The 19,188-nt window shown below is 44.8% G+C and overlaps 1 protein-coding gene across 2 annotated transcripts in view; it reads right to left on the bottom strand.

Moving 5' to 3' along the window:
- NCKAP1L (NCK associated protein 1 like) overlaps window positions 1-2,018 on the bottom strand; it is a 48,168-nt gene extending 46,150 nt beyond the window's left edge. The window contains exons 1-2 of one of the 2 annotated variants that reach the window (XM_040980046.1): window positions 1,846-2,018; window positions 732-866 (exon numbers count right to left, since the gene is read on the bottom strand). In XM_040980046.1, coding sequence (XP_040835980.1) covers window positions 732-866; window positions 1,846-1,953 — 243 coding nt within the window. In that variant the 5' untranslated portion in view covers window positions 1,954-2,018. The remainder of the gene's footprint in view (window positions 1-731; window positions 867-1,845) is intronic. The other variant, XM_040980056.1, reaches the window with a different exon arrangement.
- Window positions 2,019-19,188: the final 17,170 nt, after the last annotated feature.

Here is a 19,188-nt window from a genome sequence, read left to right as displayed (position 1 = left end):
TACTAATGGTGACAGAAAGAAGCACTCCTCCCCTGTGGATACAGGAGGAAAAAAAATAGAAAATTTTGTTCCGCCTGTCTTCCTTCATACCTGACCCTCCACACCTTAACAGAGGCCCACTTGGGTAAATATGCCTCTCAATTATGTAAGACAATATTTAAAAGAAAATATAAATAAATTTAAAAAGAGACAGGGATTAGTTCCCTAGCCCCAGAAAGACTCCTTAAAGACCTGGCATTGGATTAAGAAAATATATATATATATATATATAATATAAAAATATATAAATATATAATATATATTACATAATACATAATATTATATTATAGTATATAATATATAATGTAGTATGTATTATATTATGTAATATATAATATAATATATATTATATATTATATATTTATATATATATTTTTTTTTTCAATTTACAGGCCAGAATCTGCCACATGGTAAATGCAAAACTGTTAATACAGTTTCCACTTGCTTAGTCCACTCCAGGGGCTTCTTTCTCATCTGTAAAAATCTGTTCTGTGTATTTTTTATACATTTCAGTAAATCTTCAAAAAAAAAAAAAGAAAAGAATTCTCAAGGCTGGAAGTGTCACAGCCTAAGAAGGTCAAAGGAATGCTACTCCACGCCCTGCAGTCTGCAGAGAGCCAGGCCAGGGAGGGAGAATGTAGGCTACCCCAGCCCAGAGCTGTGACAGAGCAAAAAGGGGGCCCAGTTCTCACCGTGCCGTTGCGGACATCTATGTTGGGGAATTTCTTGCTGATGAACTTGAGCGACGATTCCATGGACTTCTCCAGCAAGAAATGTGGCTTAGTTTTGGGGTCGGAACAAGTCTGTGGGGAAATGAGCCACATCTTCTTTCCAACCCTTCTTCAATTCCTCCCAAACATCCCCCTCTCCCTGCACCATTCCACATGCAGTCTCTCTCGGGAAATTCAGTACAAAAGCACCCACGGCAGTAGTACAGGAACAAGTTCCAGAACATGAAACCCATTAGCTAAGAGCTGAGGCTCAACCCTGGCATCTCGTCCTAGGGAGATCTCAGTGCCTGCTGGAGCCCAGTGCAAAGGGGAAGCTGCCTCGCCGGCAACGGCAGCCGGAAGAAGTGAGAAAGGCGACCACTCAGTAGCCAGACTGGGGCTGAGGGTCACAATTACAGCCATTATACAATTATCTCATTCCCAAGGGCCTTAGCAAGACAGAGAAGGCATGGTCCTGATGGTTGATTTTATTACAAAACGAACAAAGGCCCACTCCTTCGGTCCCCATTTTCTCTCCCAAGAACTCCCCATAAACACCCCTCCCTGTCTTTAGCTCTCCATCTCCTTGACTCGTTCAATCCCTGGCCCTCCCCTTGCCACCAGTTTCTCCCAGTTCCTTCTCCCAGCTTTGTCCTACACACGCGGGCATGAATGATCCCCAGTCCAAGTACCCCAGCAGGCACCTGGTCCCTTTTAATCTACTTGTCTATGACTTCCCTCCTGGAGAAGAACCTCCACAGAAAAGTGTGTTCCAGAGATCCAGCTTCAGATCTCAGCAGTAAGCAAGAGGCCCAGAATTCTAGACCTCGGAGCTTCATCCGAGTCACTCACAACCCAAGTACTGTTGCCCCACCCTTCCCTTCTCGTCCCCACCCTCAGCGGGTAACAGAGGCTCTTAGGGGTGAGCATCAGACTCCCAAAAGGGAGACCCTGTGAGGAAGCCTGCTAGAACTGTCTGGCCTACATCATCGGAAGGGCTGGAGGCCAAAGCAGTGCCAAAGAAGGGAGTGGGACCGCTGCACCTGCAGGTCTCAGACTCCCTCGCCCTATGGTTGCTAGAACACTTCCTTCTGGCACTTACCTTCTTGATGTTGTACATTCGAATCAGGACTCCCTGGCCTCGATCATTCAGAATGGTGAGCTTCTCTGCTAGTTTGTGCTCATACAGGGAGGTCAGCGACATGATGGCCACCGAGGGAGAGGAGCATCAAGACACCGATGCCTGGTGTCCCCAAACACTTCCAGCTTGCCGGGGGAGGTGACGCCTTCTGGGCGGAGGGGGCCCCGCGTGGTTGGTGCATTGCTCTTCCGGTTGCTTCTGCAATTGGCTCATGGGTGAAAGCAGTCATCGCTGCTCACCTTCTGGTGCTTCCTCTTGCACACTCAGCAGGGAGACTTCCTCTTTCTGGCTGTGCAGCACTCTTGGTGTAGCTGGGAAATGGGTGGAGGAGGGGGAGAATGACAGGCCTTCGAGGCCCTTCACTTCTCCCAGGGTCCTACACAAGTGCCACACCGAACAACTCTACCACCTCATACACCGCTACACCTTTCTTCTTTTCCACCTCCATCAAGACTGGGTGGGCATGTAAGGGTAGAAATTAAGATGTAGGAGTCCCCGGGTTTGATTCCCAGCTGCAGCTCCTCACTCTAACTTCCTGCTAATGCAGACCCAATGATGCTTCCAGTGTTTAGGTTCCTGCTATCCATGGGAGACCTGGATGGAGTTTCAGGATCCTGGCTTTTGACCCGGACCAGCCCTGGCCATTTCCACTTCAGGGGGAATAAGTTATAAGATAAAAAATTCTTTCTTTTTTTCTTTCTCTCTCTTTCCCTCTGCCTTTGGAAAATAGATAAATCTTTCTTCAAAAAAAAAAAAATTTTTTTCCTCCTAGTGCAAGTACTGTGGTCCCAGCAGGTTAAGCGGCCACCCACAATGCCAACATTCCATGTGGGCACCAATTCATGTCTAGACTGCTCCACTTCCAAACCAGCTCTCTGGGTGTGTTGATGGTATAGCGAAGAGCATAGCTGCCTTCCAAACCAGCAGCTCTGTGTTAATGGTCTTGAGAAAGTGATAGAAGATGCTCTAAGTGCTTGGGCCTGTGCTGCCTACATGGGAAACCCAAATAAAATTCCTGGCTCCTGGCTTCAGACCTGCCGAGTCTGACTGTTGTTGACATATAGGGAGTAAGCCAGCAGATGGAAGCTCGCTCTCTCTTTCTCTCCCTCTCTCTCTCTCTCTCTCTTTCTGTAATTCTTTTAGGTAAATAAATAAATCTTTTTTCTTTTTTATTTATTTATTTTTTTTAAAGATTTATTTTTATTATTTTTTTTTATTGGAAAGGCGGATATACAGACAGGAGAGACAGAGAGGAAGATCTTCCGTCCGATGATTCACTCCCCAAGTGAGCGCAACGGGCCGATACTATGCTGATCCGAAGCCAGGAGCCTCTTCTGGGTCTCCCACACGGGTGCAGGGTCCCAAAGCTTTGGGCCGTCCTCGACTGCTTTCCCGGGCCACAGGCAGGGAGCTGGAAGGGAAGCGGGGCTGCCGGGATTAGAACCGGCGCCCATATGGGATCCCGGGCGTGCAAAGCGAGGACTTTAACCACTTGCGCCCCCGCGCCAGGCCCAATAAATAAATCTTTTTAAAAAGTTTTCTTCTTCCCAGACAATGTCAAATGTATATTGGTTGTTGTCTAATTTACATGCAAATTCAGTATTCCTTACTATGGCTTAAATACATGTCTTACATCCGCTGCTACACCATCGGCCCCCTCGTGCCAGGAATTGTATCTGCTCCTCCTTCATATCCCTCACAATGCTCTACAACAGTGACTCTTGAAGTGTCACAGCACCACCATCACCCAGAAATGCATTATATCTGCAGTTCTCCCACCCTATCCCACAACTGCTAAGCCCTAAACTCGATGGGGTGAGGGAGGTTCCAGCCCTCCAATTTAACAAGGCCTCTAGGTCACTTATAGTCCTTTGAGAATGCCAGTCTGAAGTGTCTGAAGTTGAAGGTATTTGCACCTGAAAACTGTAAAAGGGCAATAGGAATAACCATCTCAAAACTGCTGCATTTTGGCTGTCAATAGGAGGCCTCCTGTCCCCCATGGCTAGCTGTCTTTAGCCATCCTCGCAGATATTTGATTCAAGGGCTTCCAAGTCCCCAGTCAACAGCATCAGCTGAGATTTCCACAACGTAGAGAGGTGTAGTTCGATGGGGTTGAGACAGGGAGGGGAGATCAAGGCAGACCGGCATAAATAGTAGGGATAGAAAGATGCCTTAGAATGGCCCATTTCAATTCTGGCTTTGCTCCATGCCTAGGGCATAGACAAAGGGCATAGATTCAGACTATTAAATGTCAGATTTTCCTGAGGGCATTTTGGGGAGTAAATCCAGGGATTTAAACCTCGGCACTTTTCAGAGACACAAGTCACAGTGAACACTCACTATTAGTGAATTGTCTTTCTGGAAAATAAAGACTGTGGCAGATAGCTTCCTTTGGATTCTTAAAGATGATGGGGAAAGAGTTTTAGTACCTAAATATAGGATATGAGTTGTGGTGAAGTGGGTTAAGCCATCCTTTGAGATGCTCACATTTCAGATTAGAGTGCTGGTTCAAGCTCTGGCTGCACCACTTCTGACTCCGTTTCCTGATGCATCCTGGGAGGCAGTGCATGATGACCCAAAGGCATAGATCCCTGTCACCGTGCAGGAGATGGAGTTCTGGCATCTGGCTTTGGCCTGGCCCAGCCCTAGCTGTTGTAGGCATTTGGGGAGTGAATCAAGCAGTGCATGGGTGGTTCAGTGGTAGAATTCTCACCTGCCACGCGGGAGTGAACCAGTGACAGGAGCTATTCTAACAGAACTTTCAAAAATGGCATCTTTTGGCTCAAGAGTCTCATACTGTGGCACCGCAGATTAAGCCATCATTTGCAGTGCCTGCTCTGCTTCTGATCCAGCTTCCTACTTAAGTGACTGGGAAGGCAGCAGATGATAACCCAAGGGCCTGGGAATCTGCCCCTCACACAGAAGATCTTTGTTTATATGTTTCACTCTGCCTCTCAAATAAACAGGAAAATAATAATTTTTAAAAATACTTGCCTCCTCACTTTTAAAAAAAAGTTTGTGGAGGGGTTGACATTGTGGCATAATGGTTAAACTGCCTCTTGTCATGACATTATGCTGTAGGGTACTGCTTCTATGGAAGAGTCCTAGCTGCTTCACTTCCATTCCAGCTTCCTGCTAATGCATCCGGGAAAGCAGCAGAACATGGTCCAAATACTTGGAGTCCTAAATCTACATATGAGACTCAGATGAAGCTCCTGGCTTTGGCCCAGCCCAGTCACAGCCATTGCAGCCCATCTGGGGAGTGAACCAGCAGATGGAAGATCTCTATCTCTGCCTTTCAAATACATAACAAATCTTTACTTTATAATTTATGAAAAAATAGGATTAACAGATAAGTTTACTTTGGTTCAAAAAAAAGTTTTAAATTGATTTTCATTTTATTTGAGAGGCAATGAGAAAAACAAATAACCAACTTCTATCTTTTGGCCACTCCCCAAGCCTGCAGCAGGTAGAGCTGAGCCAATACAAACCAGGATCCTGAACTCAACCCAAGTCTCTCATGTGAGTGACAGCCTTCAACTACCCCGCTTGGGATGCACATTAGCATCCTGAAAGCTGGAGTGGAAGGAGCTGGGACTGGAACCAAGCACTCTGTTGTAGGATGCAGACTTCCATGGTACCAAACACCTGTCCCTTAAGATATTTCAAGTCTGTGTGGTGTTTTCCTAACATATATATTCATGAATTTCCTGAAGATTCTTTATATGCATGCATTGCAAAATATTTTTGCATCAAATTAAACATTTTAAGGAAGTGAATCTATTATTTTTTAACATTTACTTACTTTTATTGGAAGGTCAGATTTACAGAGAGAAGGAAAGACAGAGAGTAAGATCCAAAGCCAGGAGCCAGAAGCTTCTAGGTTTCCTACATGGGTCCCGGGTCCAAAGCTTTGGGCCATCCTTGACTGTTTTCCAAAGCCACAAGCAGGGTGTTGGAAGGGTGGAAGGGAAGCAGAGCAGCCGGGGCATGAACCGATTTCCATATGGGATCCTGGCACATGCAAGGCAAGGACTTTAGCCACTCGGCCCACACTGGGCACTATTTATCTGTTTAAAGGGCAAAACCAGAAGTTTGGACAGGATGCCGATAGCCAACTTCCCAGTCCTCAGACTTTCAAGTCCAGCCTATAATAGAAAGTATCTTAATTTGGGAATGACAAAAGGAGGATTTCAGAACCACTTCCTCCAAATCCCCTCTGCAAAACAGGTCAAGAAGGAACTGTTGAGTGTCTGTGTCCCTCAAAGCCAAAGGCCCCACTGCACTTAGCATGGTCTCCTTAGGTCCCAGGGCTTCCCATGGTGTTCCTCCCTGCCCCTAGTTCACAGCCTTTAGCACTCTGGCCCTTTCTAAAATATTTCAAATAACATCTGTCTAGTTTAATTCTTTGTTTTGCATCTAGCTAAGACTATGTAAGTTTCCTGTGTCCTGGTCTGCTTCCAAAAGCTATCAACACACTGAAATTAAAATAGGCTGCATAAGGAATAAAAAGATGACATGGGAATTCAAAACCACAGCATGAAGCAGCTGACAGCTTGCGCCCTACCCTACCCCTTTCCTGGCTCAGAAAGCCACAGAGAGCCACTTGAACGCCACCCCAAGATTATATATACGCTCATCCTGGTCTAAGAATCCCATTCCCACTGCTTCCTAAACTGACATCAAGCTGAGTTGTACATTCCAGCATAAATGCAGTAGCTCTTCTATGCTAAGTGACCCCAGGCCCAGGGAGTGTGGTGCTGTGCTGGCCACACGGTTCCCTCTAGCAGCTGAGAAGTCTGGGGAGTCATACCGAAAGTTGTACTTTGTCTAGGCATCATCAAAAATTTGCTGCAGCTCCTCATCTTCAAATTGCCCCTTCGGGCCTGGGATCAGGGTCCTTTGGCAAACTCTGGACCAAGGTTAGCCAAAACATGCCAACTCCAAGTTCCAAAACCATTTTTTGGAGCAGCAAGCTATGGATGCTAGTCATGGTCCCTCTATTTTCAAAATGACTAATACAAGTTGTATCAGTTAAAGTCTACGTGAAGGTCTCCAACAGCTCCTGCTCACCGTCTGCCCTCTTGTTCTGCTGCTTATGATGCCCCAGCAACTGAGTCACTTCAGAAATTACAAGGATTGCAGCCATTTCCAATTCTTTGGGAAAGATGAACAATGACACACGCCCCCCCCTTGATATCGCCTGCCTGCAGATCAATGCCATCAGCCACCATCAATGTCCTCAGGAACCACCTCAGACCCCTGAAATGTCATCCTTCTATTTTAGAAGTTTATTTTTTTTATTGGAAAAGCAGATTTACACAGAGAAGCAGACACAGAGAAAGATCTTCCATCTGCTGATTCACTCCTCAAATGGTCATAATGGCCAGAGCTGAGCTGATCCAAAGCCAGGAGCCAGGAGCTTCATCGAACTCTCCCATACAAGTGCAGAACCCCTTGGGCCATCCTTCACTGCTCTCCCAAATCATAAGCAGAAAGCTGAGTTAGAAGTGGAGCAAACCAGTGCCTTTATGGGATGTTGGCACTCACAAGCAGTAGATTAACCAATTGAGCCATCACACCAGCCCCACCCCCACATCCCTGAAATGTAGTCCTTTTTTTTTTTTTAAGATTTTTTTTTTTAATTGGAAAGTCAGATTTATGGAGAGATGGAGCAACAGAGAGAAAGATCTTCCATCTATCTGCTGGTTCACTCCCCAAGTTGTTACAATGGCCAGAGCTGAGCCAATCTGAAACCAGGAGCCAGAAACCTCCTCTGGGTCTCCCACATGAATGCAGAGTCCCAAGGCTTTAGGCCATCCTTGATTGCCTTCCCAGTCCATAAGCAGGGATCTGGAAGGGAAGTGTAGCAGCTGGGACACAAAATGGCACCCATCTGGGATCCTGGTACTTGAAGGCAAAGGATTAGGCAATCAGGCCATTGCACTGGGCCTAGCACTTATCTTTCAATAACAGAACAGACCTATGTCAAGATCTTATTTTTAAAAGATTTTTATTATTATTATTATTTGAAAGGCAGATTTACAGAAAGAAGGAAAGACAAATAGCTGTTCATTTCCCAAATGACTGCAATGGCTAGAGTTGAGCCAATCCTAAATCAAGAGCTCCTGCTGGGTCTCCCACAAGGGTGCCAACACCCAAGTACTTGAGCCATCCTCCTGCAACTTTCCCAGACTATAAACAGAGAGCTAGATTGGAAGTGGAACAGCCAGGACTAAAATAACACCTATATGGGATGCCAGCACTGCAAACAAAGGATTAGCCCGTTGAGCCATTGCACCAGCCCAAGACTGCCTGATCTTAAATGTCAGTCCTATCTTTGACAATTCACAGGTCCTGTCATTTAGTTGTCACGGTGCCAGCATCCTTATAAATAAGTTCTCATGACACAAACTGTAGCCAGCAATTTACCACACTAGCTGACATCATGTAGAAAGGTAAGTTTTCCTGAAAAGTATTGTAAATCACTAGAGGGAAGAGATCAGCTCAGAATCTAGAGCTTTTACTTTAAAGAACAAGCTTCAGACCATAGTCAGGGTGCAGTGATTCTTGATGTTGGAGCCCGGTATCTCTAGAATTTCCAGACAGGCAAAACCCAACAAAAACTTTCTCTTTCTGGAAAAATCAAAGGATGACTAATTATAAATATAGTGATTGTCATATAGTCACAGTCAAAAGACTTATGGAACATGAAGCTGTGTCAACAGAATCACTATAGATGATAGTTAAGGTTTTCTCTTTTTTTAATTCATTGTATTTATTTAACAGACAGAGTTATAGAGAATGAAAGAGAGAGACCTTTCATCCAAGGTTCACTCCCTACATGGCCACAATAGGCTGGTGCTGGACCAGGTCAAAGCCAGAAACCAGGAACTGCTTCTTGCAGAGACCCAAGCACTTGGGCCATCCTCCATCCTTTCCTGGCTACATTATAAGAGAGGTGGATCAGAAGTGGCGCAGTCACAACTCTGACTGGCACCTCTATGGGATACCAGCAACACAGGTAACAGCTTCACCCTTTTGCTGTAACACCAGCCCAGCAAGTGACATCAAGTTGATTATTTCCTCCTCTCCCTTCACTCCTGGCCAGTTTTATAACTATGAAAGTCTCCAAACAAACCAGAGAAATAAGTTTTTACTCTGATTCTATATTTGTTAAAGATTTTATGTGTGTATGTATTTGAAAGGCAGTGTAACAGAGAGAGGGAGAGACAAAAAGAAAGATCTTCCATCCACTGATTTACTCCCCATATGGCACCTCAATGGCTTGAACTGGGCCAGGCTGAAACCAGGGGCCTCCATCCGTGTCTCCTAAGCTTTTGGATCATTATCTGCTTTGCCAGGTGCATGAGCAGAGAGCTGGATCAGAAGCAGAGTGGCCAGGACATAAACCAGGATGCCAACATTGCAAACAGTGGCTGAACTCAATGCTGGTTCCTACTTTTACAACTTCTGATCTCCTTGGCCTCAGAGCAGCTTTTCAGAAGATTGCTTCTCCAAATTTAAAATCAGAGGGAAAAGTGTTAAATGATGCCTGTTACATTCCTGACTCTGCTATTTGGAGCGAATCACAGTGAGGGTGAAATCTTGAATATAGTCATCAATGAAGGCCCCAAGTCCTGTATGGTTAATAAGTACCACAACCTTGAATAATTAAATCTTAATACTCTTCCCACAAAATTCTGCAACAGAACAATCAAAATGACAAATCTAAGAATTTCACCTCTGGAGAGGTAGCTTGTTAAAAAAAAAAGTCTAGGTGTGGGCATTGTGGTATAGCAAGGTACAGCTGCCAACTGTGAAGCCAACATACCATATGAGTGCCGGTTGCAGTCCCACCTCTTCTACTTCCAATCCAGTTCCATGCTAATGCAATTGGGAAAACAGCAGAAAATGGCCTGAGTATCTGTACCCTGCCACCCACATGAAACATTCTAATGGCTTTTTAATGCTCCTGACTTCAGCCTGGCCCAGCCCCAGCTGCTACAGCCATTTAGGGAGTGAACCAGCGAATGAAAGATCTCTCTCTCTCTCTCTCTCTCCCTTTCTGTAAAATTCAGCCTTTCAAATAAATGAATGATTTTTTTTAAAGTAAGTATTTAACTAGAGGCCAAGTTTGTGATGCAGCAGATTAAATCATCTGCAATGACAGCATCCATATAGGTATCACAAGAGTCCCAGCTATTCCAATCCCAATCCAGCTCCCCACTATATATTTGGGAAAGCAGCAGATGGTCCAAATGCATGGAGCCCTGCCATCCACATGGAAATCCAGGATGGAATTCCAGGCACCAGGCTTTGACCTAACCCAGTCCCAGCAGTTGTGACCATTTGGGAGTGAATCAGCAAATGAAAGATCTCTTGTTCTTGCTCTCCCTGTCTCTCCCTCTCTCCATAACTCTGCCTTTCAATAAGTATAATAAATTGGGCTTGATGCAATGGCTCAATTAAATAATTCTCCCCCTGCGGGCACTGGGATATCTGGTTACTTTCTTATTCATACAAAATATTATAGTACAAATTGAGCTCTGTAATCTGAAATGCTGGAATCTATCTTTGGTTTTAATTGAGAATACTTTCTTACATTCCTTAAATGTTTATTTTTAATTTTAAAGGCAGAGTTACAACAGAGAAAGAAGGAAAGACAGAGGGAGAGAGGTCTTCTGTCTACTTGTTCTTTCCCCATATGGCTGCTGCAGCTGGAGTTGGGCCCATCCTAAGCCAGGAACCAGGCTCCAGGTTCTTTTGCATGGATACATGAGCTCAAGCCCTTGAATCACCTCCTACTGCTTTCCCAGGCCATTAACAGGGAGCTGAATCAGAAGTGGGGCAGCTGGAACTTGAACCAGAGTCTATATGGGATGTCAGCACCATGGGCAGACTTAACAGCATGAAATGGTGCAGGCCCCAAGATTTATCTTTTAAGAAAAACGCTTTATTTAAGATGCAAGGTGTTATACAGGAAGCCTCACTAGCTTCCAGTTAGATCTAAATTCAACTACCTGTTCAGATTTTAGGGGAAGTTACTTCTCCAACACATCTCTCTCAGTCATTAAAGAAGCTACCTCACAATTAACCTGACAATGTTGACTAAATTCCCAAATTGGCAACAAGCATTATGACACAGCAGGTCAAGCCACCGTGTAGAACATCCACATTCCATATCAGAATACCTTTGGTTAGGTGCCACCTCTGCTTCTGATCTAGGTTCCTGGAAAGCCAGATCATGGCCCAGGTCCTGGGGTCTCTGCCACCTACACAGGAGACCCAAAAGGGGTTCTTGACTCCTCTTTCAGCTTGGCACAGCCCTGACTGTTGTGGTCATTGACTGCTGTGGTCTCTCTCTTTCAGTTATTTAGCGTTTCAAGCAAATAAAGCTAAATTCCGAATTATGCTAGTATCACAGTTTATCACAATGGAAGTTTTCTTATGTAAATCCCCTGGAAGTGATCAGAGGGTTCTGGTCATCTGGGGACACGGGCTCTTTTCATCTTGTAACAGTCGCCTCCCACATTTGGCTTCCAGAGCAAGCCACCACAGGAAAACAGAGAAGACACAGCTGCCTTTTAATCACCTCTGCCTGCAAGAGCATAGTTTCATCCTTTAGCGAAAAGATTTGCATGAGCAACCTGAACTCACATAAGTGGAAATGTAAAATCACTGTTGGCCGAGGCTGGTGTGATGGCATAGCATGCTAAGCCTCCACCTAAAGCACCGTTATCCCATGTGCCAATTCATATCCCAGCTGCTCCATTTCCCATCCAGCTTCCTGCTTATGGCCAGGAAAGGCAGTAGAGGACAGCCCAAAGCCTTGGGACCCTGCACCCATGTGGAAGACCTGGGAAGAAGCTCCTGGCTTCAGACTGGCACAGCTCTGGCTGTTGTGGCCATTTGGGGAGTGAACCAGCAGGCAGAAGATCTTACTGTATGTCTCTCCCTCTCTCTCCATAAATCTACCTTTCCAATAAAAATAAGATAAATCTTTTAAAAACTCTCGGTTGCCAATGAGCCTTCCCTGCAGCAATATGAAATGCCTAGTTCTTAGGTTACTTCTCCTTTCTAGAAGCATACTTCATTCTCCTTCATTTGTTCTTTAAATTTTTGCTCCAAAAACACTTACTTGTGAAAGATAGAATGATCTATTTTTTTACTGTCAGAATAGAGAGCTGCTCCACATTCCTATCCAGCTTCCTGTGATGCATGCTGGGAAACAACAGACAAGAGCTCAGGTGCTTGGGCACTTGCCATCCACGTGGGAGACCCAGATCTTGTTCCTGGCTCCTGGTTTCAGCCCAGCCATTTGGCCATAGTGGTTGTAGGCACTTGGCTAGTAAGTCTAAAGATGTAAGAGATCTCTCTCACACACACCTTTCTCTCTCTCTCTCTCTTTCTGCCTTTCGGTTAGATGAAAATAAGCAAAACAAATTTTTTTTCTGAAGTTCAAGTTGGAGTTTTTCAGTTAAAAATCTATTTAGGTTTCCAGTTGAAGAACCCTAAAATTTTACCTACACCACCCTGGAGTGGAAACCTTGATATCAAGCATCCAACCTGTACTAACCTGAACAGGTTAAAGGCCAAATTGTGTCCTCCATCACGGCCAAATAGTTGGAGAAATGAGACCCTCCCCATTGCTTGCTTCCTGTGGTACTGTGGTAATATAAGATGTCAAGGTCACCAATGCTACCATCAAGACAATGCACACCATCCAGTTTGTGGACTGGTACTCCACTGGTTTCAAGGTGTGCATTAATTACCAGCCTCCCTCTGTGGTGCCTGCCAAGACCTGGCAGGGTTCAGATAGCTGTGCGCATGCTGAGCAAACTCACAGCCGTTGCTGAGGCCTGTGCTTGCCTGGACCACAAACTTGACCTGATGTATGCCAAGCATGCCTTTGATCACTGATACGTAGGTGAGGGGATGGAGGAGGGAGAGTTTTCAGAGACCAAAGGATACGGCTGGATGCCCTAGAGAAGGATTAAAGGGAGGTTGGAGCAGACAGTGCTAAGAGAGAGAAAGAGAGTGAAGAGGATTAACCTGTCTGCTGTGTCTGTGCGCTCCACTGTCTGAGACTGTCTATTTCCATCCTGTGAAACTGTCCACTGTGGCTCTAGCCTGTCAGTAAAAGCGCTGCTTGCATAAATAAATAAATAAAGAGCCCGAAGATGGAGATTTTTGTCTTCAAGGTTGTTTTTTTTTAAACTTTGGAGATATCTTGTCAAGTTTTAAGCAACAAACCTTATCACTATTGGCATCTAAACATGTTTTTTTTCATTTAAAGAAAGAATATTTCTCCTGGGGTGAAACATTTATGGCACAGCACGTTGGGGTACCACCTGCGATATCCAATATGAACACCAGTTCAAGTCCAAGCTGCTCCAGTTCTGACCCAGTTTTCTGTCAATGGACCTGGGAAGGCAGGAGATAACCCAGGAAGTTGCCACCGTGTGAGACACTTGCATGGAATTCCACGCTCCTGTTTTTAATCTGGCCTGCAGCCATTTAGGGATGCACCAGTGGATGGAGATTTTAAACTTTATTTACTTATTTATTTATTTATATTGGAAACGTAGATTTATAAAGAGAAGGAGAGACAGAGAAAGATCTTCCATCCACTACGTTAACTCGTCCAGAGACCACAATGGCTAAGATGAGCCAATCCAAAACCAGAAGCCAGGAGCTTCTTCCAGATCTCTCACAAGGGTACAGGGTGCCTAGACTTTGGGCCTGCTTTCTCAGCCCACAAGCAGGAAGCTGGATGGGAAGTAGAACAGCTGGGACACAAACAGGCACCCATATGGGATCCTATGTGTGCAAGGCAAGGATTCAGTCACTGAGCCTTTGCACCAGGCCTGGATGTGAGATATTTCTGTGTCCCCCTATATATATATATATATCTGTTTTACATATCTGTTTTATATATATATATAACTGTCTTCAAAATAAATAATCTATTAAAATTTTTTTTCTATGACAAGTATAACTTAGTTTTTCTTATTTCTCCTTGCTTTCATATTCTAACTGATCAACCAAAAGGTTAGAGGGCTTGTATGATTCATTAGCAGAGGAATAAAGTCCACACGCAGGGGCCAACATTGTGGCACATGGTAAAGCCACCTCCTGAGACAACAGCATCCCATATGGGCACTGGTTTGAGTTCTGGCTACTCTACTTCTGATCCAGCTTCCTGCTTATGTGCCTGGGAAAGCAGCAGAAGATGGCCCAAGTGCTTGGGCACCTACACCCATGTGAGAGAAACAGAAGAAGCTCCTGGCTCCTGGTTTTAACCTACCCAACCCTAGCTATTGTGGCCATTTAGGGAGGAAACCAATGAACTGAAGATCTTTGTCTCTCCACTCTCTTTGTAACTGTACCTTTCAAATAAATACATTCTTTTTAAAAAAAAAAAAATTTTAGAAGTCCACATATGAGCTAAATGCTACTCCGTAATCAGATTCTCCATCTTAAAATCTATTTTCCCATGTCAGCTAATATGAGATTATCAGATCAACCTTCTTCAATCAATAATCTATATAAATATTCCATTTTTTAATTTGAACGTGGTCAAAGGAACTATTTCTTAATGATCTTTATCTTTCCCCTCACCACTGTTCTTTTTTGTTTGTTTGCTTGTTTGTTTGTTTTGCAAAGTCAGATATACTGACTGGAGGAGTTCCTGCCTCTTTGCTTCGGATTGGCACAGCACTGGCCGTCCGATGATTCACTCCCCAAGTGACTGCAACAGCCAGTGCTGTGCCGATCCAAAGCCAGGAGCCAGGAGCTTCCTCCAGGTCTCCACACAGGTGCTTTCCCAGGCCATAAAAGCAGGGAACTAAATGGGAAGTGGGGCTGCCAGGATTAGAATCGGTGCCCATATGGGATTCTGGCACGTTCACGTGCAAGGACTTTAGCCGTTAGGTCACAGCACCTTCCTTATTTATTTATTTGTTTATTTATTTATAAAGTTTTGTTATTGGAATGGCAGATATATAAAGGAGAGGAGAGACAGAGAGGAAGATCCTCCATTCAATGATTCACTCCCAAAATGGCCACAATAGCTGGAGCTGAGCTGATCCGAAGCCAGGAGCCAGGAGCTTCTTCTGAGTGTCCCATTTGATGCAGGGTCTCAAGGCTTTGGGCCGTCCTCGATGGCTTTCCCAAGCCACAAGCAGGGAGCTGGATGAGAAGCAGGGCCATGGGGACAAGAACCAGCACCCAGATGGGATTCTGGTGCATGCGAAGTGAGGACTTTAACCCCTAGATGCCGCGCCAGGCCCAATTCTTCCATATTTAAAGAACATGCTTTTTAATGATGAGTTGAGTTTTGGACACAGTTCCAAATCTACTTCTTCTTTGCAAATTTATTTTAAAATATGAGTCCTAGTCCATAAGTCATACATACCCATTTATTTGCAAGTCAGTTACAGAGAGAGAAAGGGTTCACTCACCAGATGAACCTAAACAATTGGGCTATCATTCACTACTTTGCCTAGGCCATTAGCAGGGAGCTGGATCAGAAGTGGAACTGTGGGTCTTGAACCAGTGTCCATATGTGATGCTGGTGCTGCAGGCACAGGCTTAGTTTGCTATGCCATAGCACTGTCCCAACTTTTGGGCTTCTACATGACATTTGATCAAAGCCTCAAGAAAAAAAGGTAACATGTAAGGAAAAATATTTACTTAAAAAAAGGTATCCTACATTTCCTAAAGTCCTAGCTATTCCCCCACAAAATGTGGCTTATGTTTTCATATAAACGTGCATTCTGATTAATTGTGACTAAAGCAGCACATGTTTCAAATAGGCATGATCTTGTACTAGTCCTACGTCCACAAACAAGGTTACTGAATGTGGAGAACCCGTACCTCACGGATAAGTGAGACAAAAAGAAACTCAGGACTCTCAGAAAATATTTCTATTAGAATAAATCAAACTTCATCCCACCACTACCACCTTCACATGCACAGAGCTACGTGTACTTGGTGCCTGCCCTGAGACCTGGTTCTCTGGTTTCTGATACAGCATTCTGCTGTTGTGCATTCTGAGGGGCAGGAGTAGTTAGGTAGCTTGAGTAGTTAGGTTCCTCCCACCTGTGAGGAGGAATTGAGTTCACTCCTGGCTCCAGCTTGGTCCTGCCGTGGCTCTTCCAGGCATTTGGGAAGTGAATCAGCAAATAGACGCACTTGCTCGTTCTCTCTGCTTCTTTTTCTCTCTGCTCCTTTCAAGTAAAGAAAAAAAAAAGATAAATAATTAAGGACAGTCATGGGTCATTTGCGGTTGAGGATGCAGTATGAGAAACGCATCTTAGTCATTGTCATCACTGTGTGAACATCACAGAGTACACTGGCACACATATACTATAATGTAGGCCATGTGGTACAGCCTACCTTCCCCAGGCTACAAACAGCAGAGTATTACTATAATGAATTTTGTAGGCAATTCATTATTAGAATTAGAATCTTATGAAGCCTCCACTCTACAGACGTACAGTCAGTGACCAAAATATTGTTATACAGTGAATGACTGTGTCTCCTACATTTGTGACTATTTAAGAACTGTAATGGCACAAGAAAAAAGGAAGATATTGGTCAAAGGGTACAAACATTATAAGATGCATAAGTTGTACTGATGGGTACTTGCCACAGTGATTTTAACCTTTATCACAATGCCTGAGTTCAAGTTTTAGATCTATTTCTTATTGCAGCTTCCTGTTAATGTGTCCACCTGAGAAGGCAATGGGATTTCTGGTCCCATAGGATTGTAGTATGTCGGGGTGCAGCCGGGTGATAGCACTCAATAGTATTGTGGCTTAGGATTTTGTTAGATTCTTGCATTTTGCCTAAAAAGCATTTTAAACATAGGCACCAACAAGGCATAAATGAGTGGTAAAGTTTATTCAGAGATACAGAAATTAACCATGTAACAAAAAGTAAAAAGGGATAAGGGAGAGAGATTGATACATTGAATCCCTCTTCACACAGGTTTTTATAAGCAGGGCCTGAGAGGGGAATGACCAACCACAGTGGGGTCTGTCCCCCACTTAAGTCCTAGGAAATGAGGGGCACGCATGCGTGGACGAAAAATATTACACATGTAGGGAAAATGTGGCTTCCAGATACATGATCGTAAACTAACTGCCTGCCTAAGCCATATCATTAGCACTGGGAGGCTTGCTAGGATAACTGAATCTTTCAACTGCACAGAAACTTTGGGCTCCAGTGGCTCCAGGTACCCTGCCCTTCCTGCCTCCTCCTGCATGAACTGCTATGAGGAGTCGACTGGGTGAGGGGCAGTTGAGCCCGTTGGAATGTGGCAGTTGGACCAATGGAATGCAAGGGGCCAGGCCCACTGGTGAGAAGTTATGGCAGTTGGAAGGCAGTTCATTCAGTTAAACTGCTCTTGGTTGTGGAGTGTTTAAAATCGCCTGACTTCAGCCAGGCAGCGCAGTGGCTCCTGGGGTGTAGCTGGAGCTACTGACACCAAGCTTGTCCAATAAAGACTCCTCCTTACAACCCTATACTTGTTTTTGGCAGCCTGGGAAGGTCACTGTGAAGACTTAACACAGTCCCAGCAGCTGATTCTGGCTGCCGGGCCCATGGGATTCACCCTGACCTGCTAGAGGAGTCATCTGGATGACTGATCACAGGTGAATTTACCAGTATGCTTCTCACCATCTGTTTCTGTACTCATCTGGGACTCTAAGAAGGCTGGACACAGCACAGCTTCTTGAGTTAGGGTCCACATGAGACAGCATTACTGCCTATAATGTTTAGATTCCTATCAGGTTTGGGTTCCTACCAGCTTGTGTTCCCATCAAGTTTCTGAATTGTGAGAATGTAGCGGCCACTTGTCTGTCTTGGTGTCTGCCTATTCTGTTAATCTTAAAACTACTCGTTCAAAAGATCCAGTGCTGGCAGCTGGTCCGAGTGCAGTGGTGCTTACAACAAAAGATCCAGTGCTGGGATAACTACTGTTAATCCAAGTTCTAGTCTAACAGTTTCCTAGGGTGTATTTTGAAAAATTAAGTTGCTGTTTTACACTAACACTGATTGGCTTTAGTGCTCCTTGAGATTAAATGAAAAATGGCCTCATAATAAATCTTAGTTTTATGCCGCAACTTCCAGCTAGAGTTGCTTTAGGAAAATTTCAAAATTGTTAATATGCATGACTGCCTAAGTTTGCTGGTTGGGAAATGTCATACCCTTTGCTAACTATTGCAGAGAGCAAGAGAGATCACACCCAACACAAGTACAATGTTGTAAGGAGGAGTCTTTATTGGACAAGCTTGGTGACAGTAGCTCCAGCTACACCCCAGGAGCCACTGCGCTGCCTGGCTGAAGTCAGGCGATTTTAAACACTCCACAACCAAGAGCAGTTTAACTGAATGAACTGCCTTCCAACTGCCATAACTTCTCACCAGTGGGCCTGGCCCCTTGCATTCCATTGGTCCAACTGCCACATTCCAACGGGCTCAACTGCCCCTCACCCAGTCGACTCCTCATAGCAGTTCATGCAGGAGGAGACAGGAAGGGCAGGGTACCTGGAGCCACTGGAGCCCAAAGTTTCTGTGCAGTTGAAAGATTTAATTGTGGGCCTGGTCCGGTGGTCTAGCAGCTAAATTCCTCGCCTTGAATGCACCAGGATCCCATATGGGCACCAGTTCTAACCCAGAAAGCTCCACTTCCCATTCAGCTCCCTGCTTGTGGCGTGGGAAAGCAGTCAAGGATGGCCCAAAGCCTTAGGATGCTGCACCCACATGGGAGACCTGGAAGAAAGTTCCTGGTTCCTGGCTTCAGATAGGCGCAGCACCGGCCTTTGTGGTCACTTAGGGAGTGAATCATCAGATGGAAGATCTTGTTCTCTCTCCTTCACTCTGTATATCTGACTTTGCAATAGAATTAAATAAATCTTTTTTAAAAAAATAGATTCATTTGTCCTAGCAAGGCTTCCCAGAACTATGAGATGCTATAACTCAGCTGCATCCCCTCACAGTGGATGGTGGAAGAATGTGCATATGCTCAAATCTCCAGAAGATTCTGATGCAGTTGGTCCATCAAGAACCACTGGTGATAACAGTAAAGTATTGGGAAAGGAGGCGCATAGAGGCTACCAAAAAAAAAAAAAGAGAGAGAGAGAGAGAACAAGATTTTCCGTCCGATGATTCACTCCCCAAGTGAGCCGTAACAGCCGATGCTATGCCGATCTGAAGCCAGGATCCAGGAATTTCCTCCAGGTCTCCCACGTGGGTGCAGGGTCCCAAAGCTTTGGGCCGTCCTCGACTG

The sequence above is a fragment of the Ochotona curzoniae genome, unplaced genomic scaffold (genome assembly GCF_017591425.1).
Source record: "Ochotona curzoniae isolate NIBS_2020 unplaced genomic scaffold, NIBS_Ocur_1.0 contig_1014, whole genome shotgun sequence".
Lineage (NCBI taxonomy): Eukaryota > Metazoa > Chordata > Mammalia > Lagomorpha > Ochotonidae > Ochotona > Ochotona curzoniae.
The sequence above is the reverse complement of the archived record's forward strand: the minus strand, read 5'-3'. Positions and strand labels throughout refer to the sequence as shown.